General features: G+C 50.2%; 2 protein-coding genes across 4 annotated transcripts; one reads left to right on the plus strand and one right to left on the minus strand.

Annotated features, from left to right (window-relative positions):
- The first annotated feature begins 1,731 nt into the window (after positions 1 to 1,731).
- On the plus strand, positions 1,732 to 6,165 carry LOC117845113 (DNA-directed RNA polymerase III subunit rpc8). Of its 3 annotated transcripts, none has more exons than XM_034726027.2 (8): positions 1,732 to 2,083; positions 2,236 to 2,331; positions 3,490 to 3,577; positions 3,995 to 4,058; positions 4,526 to 4,595; positions 4,696 to 4,785; positions 5,042 to 5,208; positions 5,685 to 6,165. In XM_034726027.2, exons 1-7 carry the CDS (start codon positions 1,973 to 1,975, stop codon positions 5,186 to 5,188), a joined length of 666 nt encoding a protein of 221 aa, XP_034581918.1. In that variant the 5' UTR covers positions 1,732 to 1,972; the 3' UTR covers positions 5,189 to 5,208; positions 5,685 to 6,165. The 3 variants fall into 3 exon arrangements, with proteins under 3 accessions (XP_034581918.1, XP_034581920.1, XP_034581919.1); XM_034726029.2 differs by having other exon boundaries at positions 1,737 to 2,083; positions 5,169 to 5,208; XM_034726028.2 differs by lacking the exon at positions 5,042 to 5,208 and having other exon boundaries at positions 1,742 to 2,083.
- A 972-nt stretch (positions 6,166 to 7,137) lies between these two features.
- Positions 7,138 to 8,568, minus strand: LOC117845111 (thioredoxin-like protein CDSP32, chloroplastic). Its single transcript, XM_034726026.2, has one exon. It carries the CDS (start codon positions 8,404 to 8,406, stop codon positions 7,501 to 7,503), a length of 906 nt encoding a protein of 301 aa, XP_034581917.1. The 5' UTR covers positions 8,407 to 8,568; the 3' UTR covers positions 7,138 to 7,500.
- Between the last annotated feature and the right edge of the window lie 5,419 nt (positions 8,569 to 13,987).

The raw sequence follows: 13,987 nt of genomic DNA on the forward strand, positions 1-13,987 counted from the left end.
CTTCCCTATTTTAAATTATGCAATATGTTGATGCTTATGATTGTGCATTTACATTTGTAGGAGTTGATTGAAACCTTTGATGCATGAACTTAGTACCTTTGATCTGAACACTAGTTGCTAAAGTCGAGTAGTTGTTGTGCTAAATAGGACTCGGTAAAAGTCGAGTGATTGCCTGTCGCTCGCGAGTTATAGGAGTTGATGTTTACTCACACTACCACTTTAAGGATGACGGACGGGACCGGGAATGGTTCCAATACGGTGGTTTTCCCCATCTGTCTAGTAATGAACTTGCTAAAGTCAAAACGTGTCGACGTTCATGATCAGGTGTTTGGAAGTACTAATCTCATACCTAGTATGGGATAGGGAAGCCTAGTACCTGATTGAACTGGGGCGTGGCTTATACTCCTGTTGTCCCTGGAACAAGGTTCCCATGGTGCATCATGTGGGTGCAAGTGCGTTCACAGTACGACAAGAGGCCGGGACTGTGGAGCATTGCATGCCAAGAGAAGTTTAGCCCTGACACGTGCCTTGGGATCGATGGGGACGGCTAACAAGTGAAGCGACCCTTCGTGGTGCGCGGATGTCATGGGATTAGGTTCGCCATGCATGGTTAATAAATTCGAATCGATACGTCTGCCTCTTACAGTTTGGGACTGCTTGATCGCTATTCCGCACTGAATCATCTTAATGCTTGTCCTTTAATTGTTTGGAAACTATGCTTGCTTAGTATAAGTTGCTAATCTAGACTGGTTAATAAACTTAGAACTTGAGCTAAAATATTGAAAGTAAGGACCAACTTTAGGCGCTTTTAGCAAAAACAAATCCACAACCAAAAAGCCTTGCATGTCTAGGAGTCGGTGAAGTAGTTATCACCTGTCGGGTCAATTTTGCTGAGTACTAGTTGCTCAACCTTACTTGTGGCTATATTTTCAGGTAGTGCTGAGTTCGAGGAAATGGTTGCCAGTTTGACTTGGCCGACCCAACTCCCTCCAGGTTGGTCGGTCGAGTGGAAACCAGCCTCAGACAACGTGGATCGTTGAAATGGATATCATGATCGGCTTCGCCATGGTATTGTGTATCGTCGTGTACCTTCCGCTTGTTTTACTTCTCCATTGTTTACAACCTTGTAAACTCTGCTTGAATTTCATAAACTCTGATGTAATAAATTGTTGAACTATGTTCATGTGATGGGAATGCTGTAATCTCTGTGCCACTCACCTTCGTGTGAGAAATGCTTCTCGATCCTGAGTAAGTGATGAAATCCGACGGACGACCAAGTTGACTTGGTTAAAATGCACAATTGCTTGTCAGGCGACGTAAGTGCATTTTTGTCAAGTTAATTTGGGCGGTTCCGCCACAGAAGGAAGAAAAGAAAAAAAGAAAAGGAAAAGGAAAGGGTATTATGGGTATTTCATCTTATCTAATCATTTTAAACTACACGGAAGAGTCGTTTTACCAAACGATTTTCTAAAAGTGTTTCAGCTCCACCAGAGAAGTCACTCCACCTGAGAAGCCAGAGCCGGAGCCGTTTTAAAGGAGCCGAAGCCCTACCAAACTGGTCCTAAGTTCACTCTCCTTGCATACCCCTCAGTCCTAAAGGCCTGACCCAAATCAACTCGCGGGCGAATTGGGCTCACCGCCTAACTAAGCGAGGAGGAGAGAGAGCTTGCTTGACGAAGGCCGGTACAAACTATGGAGCCCATTTGCAGCCCAATGAGCCCGTCAGCGTCCCCCGTAAAACCCTATACCTCGCGCCGTCTCCGTCGCCGTCTCTTCCGCGCCGCCGTCGCCGGCTCGCCGCCTCCACGACGCGGGGGGCCGACTTGCGCTTGCTCCCCGTTGTTCCTCGCTGGGAGCAGCCCGCAGGGCCAGGGGCGCGCCGGCGCCGCCTCCAATCCTCCATTCGGCGCACCCAACTCCGGCGCCTTCCTCCTCGATTGGCTCCGGTGGTCGGTGGTTCTTGGCGGGCAGGATGTTCTCGCTGAGCCTAATTGAGCACGACCTGCCGATGCCGCCGCACCTGCTGAGCCGCCCCCTCCCCGACGCCATCAAGGCTGAGCTCGAGAGGCTCTTCTTGGACAAGGTTAAGCGAATTTTGTTTTTTCTTTAGCCGTAGAATCAGCATTGTTGAGCAAAATTTGCTCGGAGTGTCAGAAATAATCGATTGAGCCCTTTTGCTCCAATGTTGGTGGTTCCTAAGTGTGTTTATCTGTTTGCGTTTGGTGTATGAGGCAGGTTATCGCGAACCTTGGGCTGTGCGTGTCTGTCTATGATATCCGATCCCTTGAAGGAGGGTCCATCCATCCAGGAGAGGGCTGCTCGATCTATAAAGTAATGCGTGCCTTCCTTTTGTTTATCTCTTAAGTTCAAGTTCTTGATATATTGTGCTTGCCTTATAATGTTTTGTGGAAGGAAAATTCGGGAAATACTGCGATTCCCAGACACACTCTTTTTAATTTGTGTGATTGATGTCAAGATGTGAAATCCAAGTTATATTTAGCTTTTATCCTGTTTCCTTCTTGTTGGTGCTCACTAAATTACTTAAAACCATTTGGTAGTAGTGCTTACCGTTTGGTTGCTGTGATTGAATGACCATTTCTTAGTTTGCTTACTGTTTGGTTGCTGTGCTTGAATGAGAACAGTAGCTTTTGTGGTTGATCCTAAAAGCTGTGTTGTTATGGTGGTTACTTATCCTGTCAATAGCTTTTCTTCTGTTCACGTATGAGTATATAGCTACTTGCCCATCACTTGAAACTTGAAAGGCAAAACATGCACAGTTTCCTGGCATTTCTCTCTTTCCGATGGCCTTGCCACACAGGCACTTTCAATTTTATTTCAAACCGTGATGATTCCCAATCTGTATTTTCTAATTGATCCTTTTAGTTTTCGTGCTAAGACCCAGTTCTGTTTGAGGGTGCTAGGCCTTGTATTTCAATACTGTTACAATCTGTGGCAAATGAGAGTAGCTTGTGGTGTTTCGCTGGTGCTTCAGCTGCCCGTGAGCTAGTCATCAGGTCACTTATCCTTGACACTGGTCAGGGTGTGTATGGTTGAGGTCCAGGTTCTAGTGTACGTGGTGCGTCTGTGATTGGACATCTCTGGGAGTTGGCCGCTGGCCTCTCCTTGTTTTCTTTCGTTGTTAATACAATGACACGCAGCTCTCCAATGTCTTTGAAGGGAAAAAAAATGCTAAGATCCATTTCTTCCCTTTGTTGAAAAACGATGTTGATTGTTTCTTTGATCTGAATCTGTACTCTATTTGTTTGAGTGTCAACTTGCTAATGGCTTGATTTCAGCACAAGTTATGATACATGAATGATCCTTTATAACTAGAATTTCGCACCTTTTTAACAGCGCGGCACTTTCTTCCAGTATTGTATAATTATAAGATATCTGATCTCTGTGAAGTCATTTACTTCAATCCCAAGGTTTCCTGCACTTTGCAAATCATGCTTAACTCTTACGTTTCCTTGTTCCTGTTTCGGATAGGTTTCATTTCGTCTGCTGATGTTCAGGCCATTTAATGGGGAGGTTCTTGTTGGGAGAATTAGTGGATATGATGATAAGGGGTTGCAGGGTGAGTTTACTTTGGAGAACTGCTTGGCTAGCAATCTCTTAATTCGTAATTGATTGAACTTGTCTAGCATCCTTTCTGGTCCTGTATTTTAGTTTTCTGTAACATTTTGCTCTGCAGGGTATTTTTCCCTTCATTTTTTCATATCATTGTATGTCCAATCTAATCTTTAAGCAAAAGACCAAACGTCCTGGTTCATGTCTAATCCTTGCCATGCATGAATAAACTTTGGCCTATTAACTTCCACTGTAGTATTTCTGCTTGGAGATATAAATATCTTTTTTACGAGCATTATACATTTGCTGGTCGCTATGAAATCGGAATGCTCCATTTCTGTTCTGACAATTAAATGAAACATCAAATACATATATTATCATCGTATAACTACATTGGCTATAGCTAATAGACCTCCTTTTGCAGTTTCACTTGAATTCTTCAATGACATATGCATCCCTGGACATTTGATGCAGTTTGGCACAGTGAGGTTGGGCACAACCCTATTTGTTAATTTTTTGTTGCAATACATAAATAACTAGTGTTATTTAAAACTGAGGTTATTATGTGCTTCGAGAGTTATATCGTACATTTTAGTTTTAGTTCTCTTGTATTAACATTTCATTTATTCATCATTTACATCTCAAGTGTGACCTAAATCATGTTAGTTACCATGTCAGTGTACTGCATTCGACCATGATTGTGTGGACTGTAATGCCATAACATTGTAAAGAATCCCTGAGAAACTAAAATGAAAATTACTGGAAAAGGAGAACTATGTTTGCTCTTTCCAGGAAGTAGATAGCACTTTTATAGCAGCTAAAAGAACCTTAGTTTAACTATGCATTGATGAAACACTGATATTTTCCTCTGCTTCTGAAGAAAGTATTTCCAGTGTAAAGTTCAGTATATTTTCTTTACTTCTCATCTTTTGTTCAATGCCCATTGGATTTCCAGGGGACCAGATGGTAGATGGATGCTGCGGACTGAAGATAATGATGAGCTATATCTAGATCTAGATGATGAGGTATTTTTTAGCTCTATTGTTTTTGTTTATTGCAAAGCAAAGACTACTTCCTCAGATCACTGCACACACCAAACTCATGATCAATGCAATCACTGTGCAGATAAGGTTCTTGGTATCTGGCACAAAGTACCCGCCTATCCCAATTGAGCAAAAAGCGGATGACCCACCATTTTCCCCAATGCAGATTGTTGTAAGAACTGTTTCCTGTGTTCATATAGTACATATGCCCAGCTTAGCTCTATTTATATTCATGAATAGTCATTTCTGTCTAATATCATGCTTTGGATAATGACGTCCATGTTGCATCTACATTCATGCTCATTCTGCACGATAAATTATTAAGCACCGCTTCAAGTTGTATTTACATAACATTTGTTTGTTGCTATATCTTATAAGCTGTTGCTTCTGATATGTTGCATCCAATTTGGTGGCCTGATATGATATAGAACATATATTGGAGTGAAGCCCATGTGGGCCTTAGCCCTTGGCCCACTAAGTTCTTTCAGTTTTCAAGAGAAACATTAATCTCAATTCCCAAGTTGCCAACGCATAGCACTCTGTGTTTACATATAGGAAGTGGAGAGGTCACATAAAGCTTGTGATTGATGGCAAGGTAAAGGCTATTCATACAAGCATGCTGGCATGCTTTTGTATTTTTGGGTGCATATTTCTTAACATGTGTCCGTATCTGCATCACTTCTTGTCACTGCCATGTGGAACATCTCATCATGCCATGTCATCATGCATGGTGTCAAATCTAACACGCTTAACACATGATTACTTGCATATTCTATACACAGAAGTCACTGTTATTTGCTATGCATTCCATGTCACCATGCACGGTGTCAAATCTAGCATGCCTAGGACACAATTACTTGCTTGAATAAGCTAGATAAATAGCATAATGCACAAGTTTTCTACTGGTGACAAAATCCCATAATCTGAATCGTGTTGTGCTTTGAATTTTGATTCCTTTGATCTGTCAAACATAGCATCTTTGTATGCCTTTTGAGAGAGTTATTCTTGTATCATGCCGAGTTTTGTCCTTTCATGCTTTGGTGAGTAACTGCGGTAGTAATGCTTTTGCAGGGAAGTATTAAAGGAGATGGTCTTGGTCTTCTTGCTTGGTGGGCAGCTGATGAAGAGGAGGGGGAGGAGGTGGCAGAGCAATAGCATCGTGTTGCTTCAGGGATATCTCTGTGTAGTTTACAAACTCAGCCTACTAGCATGTTAGGTAATTGCATCTAGTAGCAGATACGGCATTTTAGAATCTAACCTGACTTATATGTTTTATTGTTTTGAGCCATTTCATGTAAAAACTGCATATGAAAAGTAGGTCAGATTCTTAGGGCAAAGCATGCATGTACTACCCAATTCTGTGTCAGATGTGTAATCTGATAATGCGGGGATCTCTCCCAAGAGCAGACCCGCAACATGGAAGTTCACTTTTAACCAGTGTGCTTGGTGTTACCTCCAGCAAGCAGCTGGGTAAAAGATATGGGAGTGGTGAAAACAACACTTGATGTATAATTTTCTGTGAAGTGTAAACTGGTGGACAAGTTGCAATTTCCCCCCGCTGCAGTTGATATTTTCCGAGTCGTAGCCGGCATGCTTTCTTGCCTGCGGTTTGGCCTCTGAAAAATGGATGTTTGGGCCTCTTGTTGAACAGACATTTGTTGTTTGTGGATTCTACCGTAGGTATCTCGTGGTGTGGCATGCTTGAAACAAATTTTTGTGGTGTCTCTGGCTGTACCATTGCTGGATAACATCGCAAGAGCCAAGTCGTTAGAATCGTCCGTATGAAGACATACAAAAGTCATTCGGTCGTTAGAATCGTCTGTACGAAGAGATACAAAAGTCATTGCGTCGCTGTAAGAGCATGTAAACTAGTTGCAAGAAAAACTGGAGAAGCAAAGCTGTTAGCACTCCAAAATTGTACTATTACTATAGGATAATACTCTGATTAAGGGGGTGTTTGGGAGCACTCCACTCCACGAAAAATTGCTCCACTCCACCAACTTCGAAAATTTCGCAGCCAAACGCGTCTAGCTCCAGCAACTCCGGCTCCAGGAAAAAGGTGGAGCGGAGGGTAGATCCACGTTTTTTGTGGAGTACCTCAAGGGGTGTTCCAAAAACCCTCTTTACAGGCCTCCTCGTGGAGTTGGTGGGTATTTACCCACCATTGCCACTCGTTACACACATACCGGTTCGATTCAAGGAAAAGAAAACACCCCGTCGCCGCCCCTCGCCTCGGCTCGTCGTGCTGCCCCTGCCTGCCTGCCGCCCGCTGCCCCGGCTCGCCGCGTCACCCCTGCGCCCGCCGCTCGCCGCGCCGCCCCTGCGCCCGCTGCTCGCCGCGTCCCGCGCCAGCCACCCGCCGCGCCGCCCCGGCCTGCCGCGCTCGCGCCCGCCCGCCCTGCGCCCCGCGCCGCCCGCCCGCCGCTCGCCGCGCCCCGCGTCCCACGCCACCCGCCCACCGCCCCTGCGCCTCGGGAGAAGAAAGGAGAAGGAGAAGAAAGGAGAATAAAAGGAGACTGACAAGTGGGACCCATTCACATGGGTATAATAGACCATTCACAATAAGTGCTAATGTTTTTGGAGCTGGAGTACTTCCATTAGCAAAACACGTGCAGCAGCTCCATGTTTTTTTGAAGTTGGTGGAGTGGAGCTAGGAAAGTGTGGAGCTGGTGGAGTGGAGCTGGTTTTTCTGGAGTGGAGTGCTCCCAAACAGACCCTAACATACACTTACGGTAATGGTGCCCAACAAACAGTCTAAACCTCGACCAATCATCGATGGATGTCGCAGTAATTTTACATCTTGTATCTTCTCCGTTCATGTGTGTATCGCTTGAATTTTCCTTTCCTTTGTTTCATTGCTGGTGCTGAATGAGCTAGGACGCTAGCTTCAGTAGGTAACCCTGACGCCGTTGTATCTGAGGATCTCGCCGACGAGCTCGCCCTTGCCGGAGCCGACGTAGCGGCCGACGATCTTGCCGTCCCTGATGAAGACGAAGGTGGGCACCTCGACGATGTCCATGTCGCTGAGGAACTGCATGCAGCTGTCGTTCTCGTCGCCGTTCATGCGCGCGAACACGGTGGTCTCGGCCATGGAGCGCGACAGCTTCACCACGGTGGGGTACACCTTGACGCATGGCCCGCAGTGCTTGAGCCCGACGTCGAGCACGACGAGCTTGCCCTTGTCGCCGCGGTGCTCGTCGATGAGCGCCTCGACGTCCTCCCGCGAGTGCAGCTGCACCACCGCCGAGTGGCTGTCGCCGTAGTAGAGCACGTCGCCGGCGAGCCGCTCGGGGCCGATGGCCTCCTCCTCGTGCACCTTCTCGGCGCCCTTGTAGAAGCTGAAGTGGGGCACCTGCGTGATCCCCTCCCGGCGGCACAGCTCCTTTGTCGCCTCCGACTCGTCCTCCATCACCAGCAGGAAGTCCACGTCGCCGCAGGTCCGGCTCAGCTGCACCATCGTCGGGTAGATCTGGCTGCTGCTCTCGTTGTCACTCGCCGCGAACTCCACCACCACCAGCCGGTTCTTGGCCGCCTTGAGCGCGCCGTCGAACTCCTCGGCGTTGTTCACCTTCACCACGCGCTCGTCCTTGCTCCGGCCCTTGTCGGACGACGGCGGCGGCGCCTTCTCGGTGCCCGAGACCGCCGCCCTCGGCGCGGACAGCACGGCGCGCCGCCGCCCCTGGCCGGCCTGCGCGGCGGGCAAGAACCGGACGACCTTGGCGCTGCTGCTTAGGCTGGCGGTGGCCCTGGCGAGGGTGGAGAGGAACGTGGCGGCGGCGGCGGTGGAGGCCATCGCTGCTGTGCTCAGCTAAGCAGGCAGTGAGGTACTGAGGTGATCTTGGTGCTGCTGAGGAGTGAGGAAGAGAGCAGGGGAGGGAGCAGAGGAGAATGGGGAGCAACAATAGGATAGAGAGAGAGGCAGAGGTGGATATCCAGTAGGAAACTCTTGCTTCCTAAGTTCCTATCGAAATCCATCCACTCGAAGTGGTTTGTGGCTGGCGTTCCGTCCAGCGCAGATTTTTTTCCATCTGGGTGCTGATTATTTGCTCTTGAACTTTTGTCAGTTTCTGCTTGTGTAGGCTGTTATTCTGCAACATGATGGGTGAGTAGGGATGGCAACAGCGAGCGGTGGAGGACAAAGAGGCTACGATACGAGGTGCTGGTAAATAAAACCTCAAGTATACTCAGCACAGCAAACTTGTCAATTGTTGAACGCTCAACACAATGTTAGATTTTTTCTTTTGTTATAATGGTACACTTTTTTAAAATAACTGATCTGCCATCGCAAAACAGGGCCTTGTCAGGACGTGTCTATAGCTCAGTACATAATACAGACTATAGTAGCATTCGAAAATGACTACGGTCAAAATTAATTGTATATACTGAAACCTTCACGTGTGGTATGGGTAGTATACATGAGTAGTATATGTAGTATAAGGGTTTCACGGTAAAATATCACAAATGATATCACTAAAATTTTATTTTTGACACTAGCATAAATTTAAAAAACCATTCCGTTTGAAAATATCACTTTTTACAATGTAATAATTACTAAATTATCCATAATAACAAATAATATACATACCATATACCACTAAGTAGTAGTATTGTGTACCGTAAAAGAGCTCCTATTTATAACCCCTGAGGACACCCATTAAGTACTTATTAAAAGTTAATGGTAGTAGCAATGTAGCTGTCTCGTATCCATCAGTGTCAGGCTCAGGTTGCATCTTCCATCCTTCTGTAAGAAGTTGCATCTTCCATCCTTCTGTGAGAAGAAGTTGCATCTTTCATCCTTCTCTAATTAGGGGGTGTTTGGAAGGAGGGGGCTAAACTTTAGCCCTGTCACATTGGATGTTCGGATACTAATTAGGAGGACTAAACATAAGCTAATTACAAAACTAATTGCAGAACCCCTAGGCTAAATCGCGAGACGAATCTATTAAGCCTAATTAATCCATCATTAGTGAATGGTTACTGTAGCACCACATTGTCAAATCATGGACTAATTAGGCTTAATAGATTCGTCTTGCAATTTAGCCTAGGGGTCGTGTAATTAGTCTAGGTTTAATAATCCTAATTAGTATCTAAACATTCGATGTGACGGGGGCTAAAATTTAGCCCCCTCCTCCCAAACACCCATTAAAGTACTTATTAAAAGTTAATGGTGGTAGCAATGTAGCTGTCTCGTATCCATCAGTCAGGCTCAGGTTGCATCTTCCATCCTTCTGTGAGAAGTTGCATCTTCCATCCTTCTGTAAGAAGACAAGTTCCTTTCTTTACAAACAGCATGATGGAGAAAGCGTGAGAGGAACTTTCAGTTGGTCCATGGCCCGGGCCTTGCTGCCTGGTGTCACCATTTCTTCCATGTGTTGCAACTCGCCATCCAACGTGACAGGGCCTGCAGTGTTGCCTCACGTCTTTCCCAAACAAAACTTCAAAGAGAAGCTCGATCTTGCCCCTTTGATTTCACCGGGCCTTCCACTGGCTTTAATGGTGCATGCGTCCTCCATCTCATCGTCCCCGGTTGAGGTCAAGACCGGTAAACCTGCCAACATCTAGTTTTGATGTTTATCAAAGGTTGTGATGATAATCGAATCCTTTTGTTTACCATGACTGTCCCAATTCCTGATCTGACCGACAAGATTGTGGTAATTGGGCGAGTGATCAAGGGAGCTTGTCTGAAATTCTCTCTGGAAGCTTTTTTCAGTTGTTTGCCTGAGTATTAAAAACAACTTACAAAAAGGAGCCTTTTCTCAGTGAAGATCAGCCACGAAAGGTATTGGAAATAAACCACGGTTGCCATTATCACTTTTGTCGGTCAGGCAATCAGAAACGGGCGCACGGTCTCCGGCTTCTGGTGTGCGGCGCCGTGGGCCGTGGCCAGAGCGGAGAGACACCTGAGTGGCTGAGTCGATCGTCCGGCGGCGTGGTGATTGGCGAGCTTGGTGCAGGCCGCCTGGGCGAGCAGACGGACGACGGTCGCGACGCCCGGTGACCCCTGCCGTGGCGCGGAGGTTAGGATGCGAGCGAGCGCGCCGTCGCTGGACCCTCGCCGCCTGCCGCCTCCCTCCACACCGAGTCACCTACCCCCCCCCCCCCCCCCCCCCCCCCCCCCCCCCCCCCGGCATCCTCCGGTTTTCCGATTGGGAGGTAAGAGCAACCATGATCGCTGCTCCACCCGCGGTCGCCGCGCCTGGCCTAACGCAGCGCTGGTAGGCACTGCTCGAATGGTGCAGGGCGGTTGGTGTCGGCGCTGCCGCCGAAAGGGTCCCAGCCACGTACCTCGATCGGCTCCTCTTCCTGGCTTCCGTCGCCGCCTCCTCCCAGTTCACCGGCATGTAGCTCGGGCCGCCGTACCCCGAGTCGCCGTCGCCGCTGCTCGCTGCCATATTATTTCGTTCACCGTCCGGGGTGGACGGTATTTGATCTACCGTCGACCCCCTGGGTGCCAGAGAGCCGTTCGTTCCTTACCGCAAACGGTCGAGATTCAGCAGGCGACACCCGATACGAACGAGTCATCCGGTGGTCGCCTTGCGCTCCAACATGGTGATCTCAGCACACCGTAGCCTGCTCAAAGCGTCGGACTGTCAGTCACCTTGATTGAAGCAAGGCGCCTAGGCCTCTGCTTCTGCGCCGCGAATGGCGGCGTAGGTGGCCGGCCTCGGCATTCCAAGGACAAGAGACACGGCATCCGGCCTCGGCGGCGAGCGCGCGCACTCGAGTCCTCCGCCGCGCCGCCTTCGAACAAGTCCATCTAGGCCCACTAGCTCCACGCCAGCACCCGCCGCACATCGTGATCGTGGCCGACGACGCCTTCGCGTAAGGCTCATTGATGATGGAGATGATCGGCGGCGCTTTCCAGTGTTCAGGAGCGCGATGACAAGGCGGGACACGCACAGTCGAAAACCGAAGTCCACGGGACAGCACGCCGGCGAGCACATCGGAGATCCTGTGCAGCAGAATGCGTCGAGATGGTAGCGACGAAGGCCACGAAGGTGTGGTTGTCGCCGACGAGCTCGGTGAGGTCGCCGGTGAGGAGAGCGCCCGAGATGGCGAGGCCCCGGGGGTGGACGGTAAATGAAATACCGTCCACCCCTGGGTCCCCCTTGACCGTCCGATCGGACAAGTGCGGGCGAGATCGTCTATCGCAAAGAAAAGAGCCCCGTTCCCAACCTGCTCGCCCGTCGCGAAGCCCGCGCGGCCGGGTCGCCTGTCGCCGCGCACAGCCTCGTGCCGACCCCTCGAAACGCACCGCGGCGACCTCGGGGACTAGGCGGCGCTGGTCCCGTCTTGCCGCGCCGCCAGGTACGTGTTCCGGCGCGTCCATCGTTTCCGCGCCGCGCGCGCCTGGAACACGATCGAGGCGCTTCCGCGGGGCACCGCCGCGCGCACCGGGCAGCGGTATGCAACCATGCGCGTCTGTTTTCCTGCAGCAGGGGTGTCCGCACGGTTGATCTCAGCCACGATCAGCGAGAGGCCCAGTCTGGTGCACGGCGTGTTCCGGAACTCCTGGGAGACGACGGCGCGGTCAATGGTCTTCACCTGCGTCTGCGAGGTGTGGACACCGTCGGGATGGCGCGGTTCGACGCCGACCGCGAGGTCTCACGGCGTGCTGATGGATCTTCTCGCCATGCATGCCTGGACGGCAAATTGGCCCTCCCCTCGGTTACGCAGGCGACGCGACGCCGTTGCCGGCCTGGAAATTACAGCCCACATCGCCGAGGTGGACGGCTGACCGACGAACCCGCGCGCCTCGCCAGGAACACACCAGGCCACCACTCGCAGGTCTGCTCGGCACGTACGGTCGATGGCAGCGGCAAAAGTCTGGATGCGCCTCACATTTTGATGCAAATTTTCCTACAGCTAAAAGTGGCTCACAGGATTTCAGAAATCTTGTACAACTCGTATATATACACCCTGCCATTCAGAAGACCTTATTTAAAAACAGCTCCTAAACTTGTTAATTATTTTTTTTGAATGGTCGTGGAGAGCATCCCCACCTGAATTGTATTCAAATGTGCAGCATACCACAGATCAACAGCCTTATTTTTTTTAGAAACAAGACAAAAACCAACAATGCTCGGTTAATTCGGGAAAACCAGGCTAAAACCACAAGCTACCTAGTTTGCTAAACTAGGCCTCTACCAACACTACGCCGAACACATGGACGAATTTGTGGCATAACCACATATCACAACACTAACACCCTAACCATGAATAACAACACCACGCCACACAGCATCATACGTCACAGAGGCATCACCTTGGAGTTTGGAAGCCGCAACAGTACACTTGATGCGCGAAGGTGGGCACCTTCCTACGCACCGGTCGTAATGCTTTCGCTGCGCATCTGCCATTGCCAACAAGCACCAGCAAATGTGAACCATCGCTACTACTTCCAGGTGCCCTAACAAATTAGTGTAGGAGGAGAGGAAATCGCGGTGACAACGCTTTCAAGGAAGGATACGACACCCGAGGGCGTCATCGTCGTCGAGGCCGGCTAGTTCCAGCATAGCTTTCGCTGGCGATTCCATCACCCAACCTACACACATGGCCAGCCTGCACGAAGACTGCGTCACAGGAACATAGCACCCGGCCAAGGGACATTGCAACTCCATGACGCACAGCCACCCGCAAGCCACGTACCTGCAGCATCACCTCCTGACCTGGACGGGAGTAAGGTGCTTGCCACCGGACCCGAGGAGCGAGCCAATGGAGGCCTCCATCGCGTCGGCCCCCGCCGTTGCATGGAGGACGGTGCTTGCCGGCCACCGGTGAGCGGAATAGGCAGCCCCCGCATCGATATGCAAGAAGAGCATCATGGCTGTTGGGCGCCAGCAGATCCGGTCGTGGAGGTGCCAGATCCGGCCCGCGCCGACCTGAAGAGGCAAGTGTGGCGAGCCCCGACGTCGCCGAGGTTTGCCCACGTCTGCCATCGCCGCCGGGCAGTGTGCCCGCGACCCCACGCCGTCGCCGAAGCCACCAGGCCCCCAGTCGAGCACAGCAGGGCCTGGATGGAGCAGCCCCGTCCGCCGCCATCCTGGAGGAGCCGGAGCTGGGCAGGGGTCCCCGAGCTCCCCCACTGGGGACGGCCGGAAGACGGCGGAAGAGACCAGATCAGGACCGGAGATGGCCGGATCCGGCGAAGGGAAATCAAGCGGGGGCCTCAAGAGCCGGCGAACGGATGGCATCTCGCCGGAAAAAATATGGCTGCTCACGTTTGAAGTTGGAGAGAAAAAGTGGAGGGGAAGTGGAAAAAACAGGGCGGCGGATGGTCACCGGCTTCGGGGCCACCGCGGCCGCCGCCGCCGCGCGCCGTTCGGCGGCGGCGGCGTCGGCCGGCGGGAGCTGCTGGCGGGGAGTGTTTTGGT

This window comes from Setaria viridis, chromosome 2 (assembly GCF_005286985.2).
Source record: "Setaria viridis chromosome 2, Setaria_viridis_v4.0, whole genome shotgun sequence".
In the NCBI taxonomy this organism is placed as follows: Eukaryota; Viridiplantae; Streptophyta; class Magnoliopsida; order Poales; family Poaceae; genus Setaria; species Setaria viridis.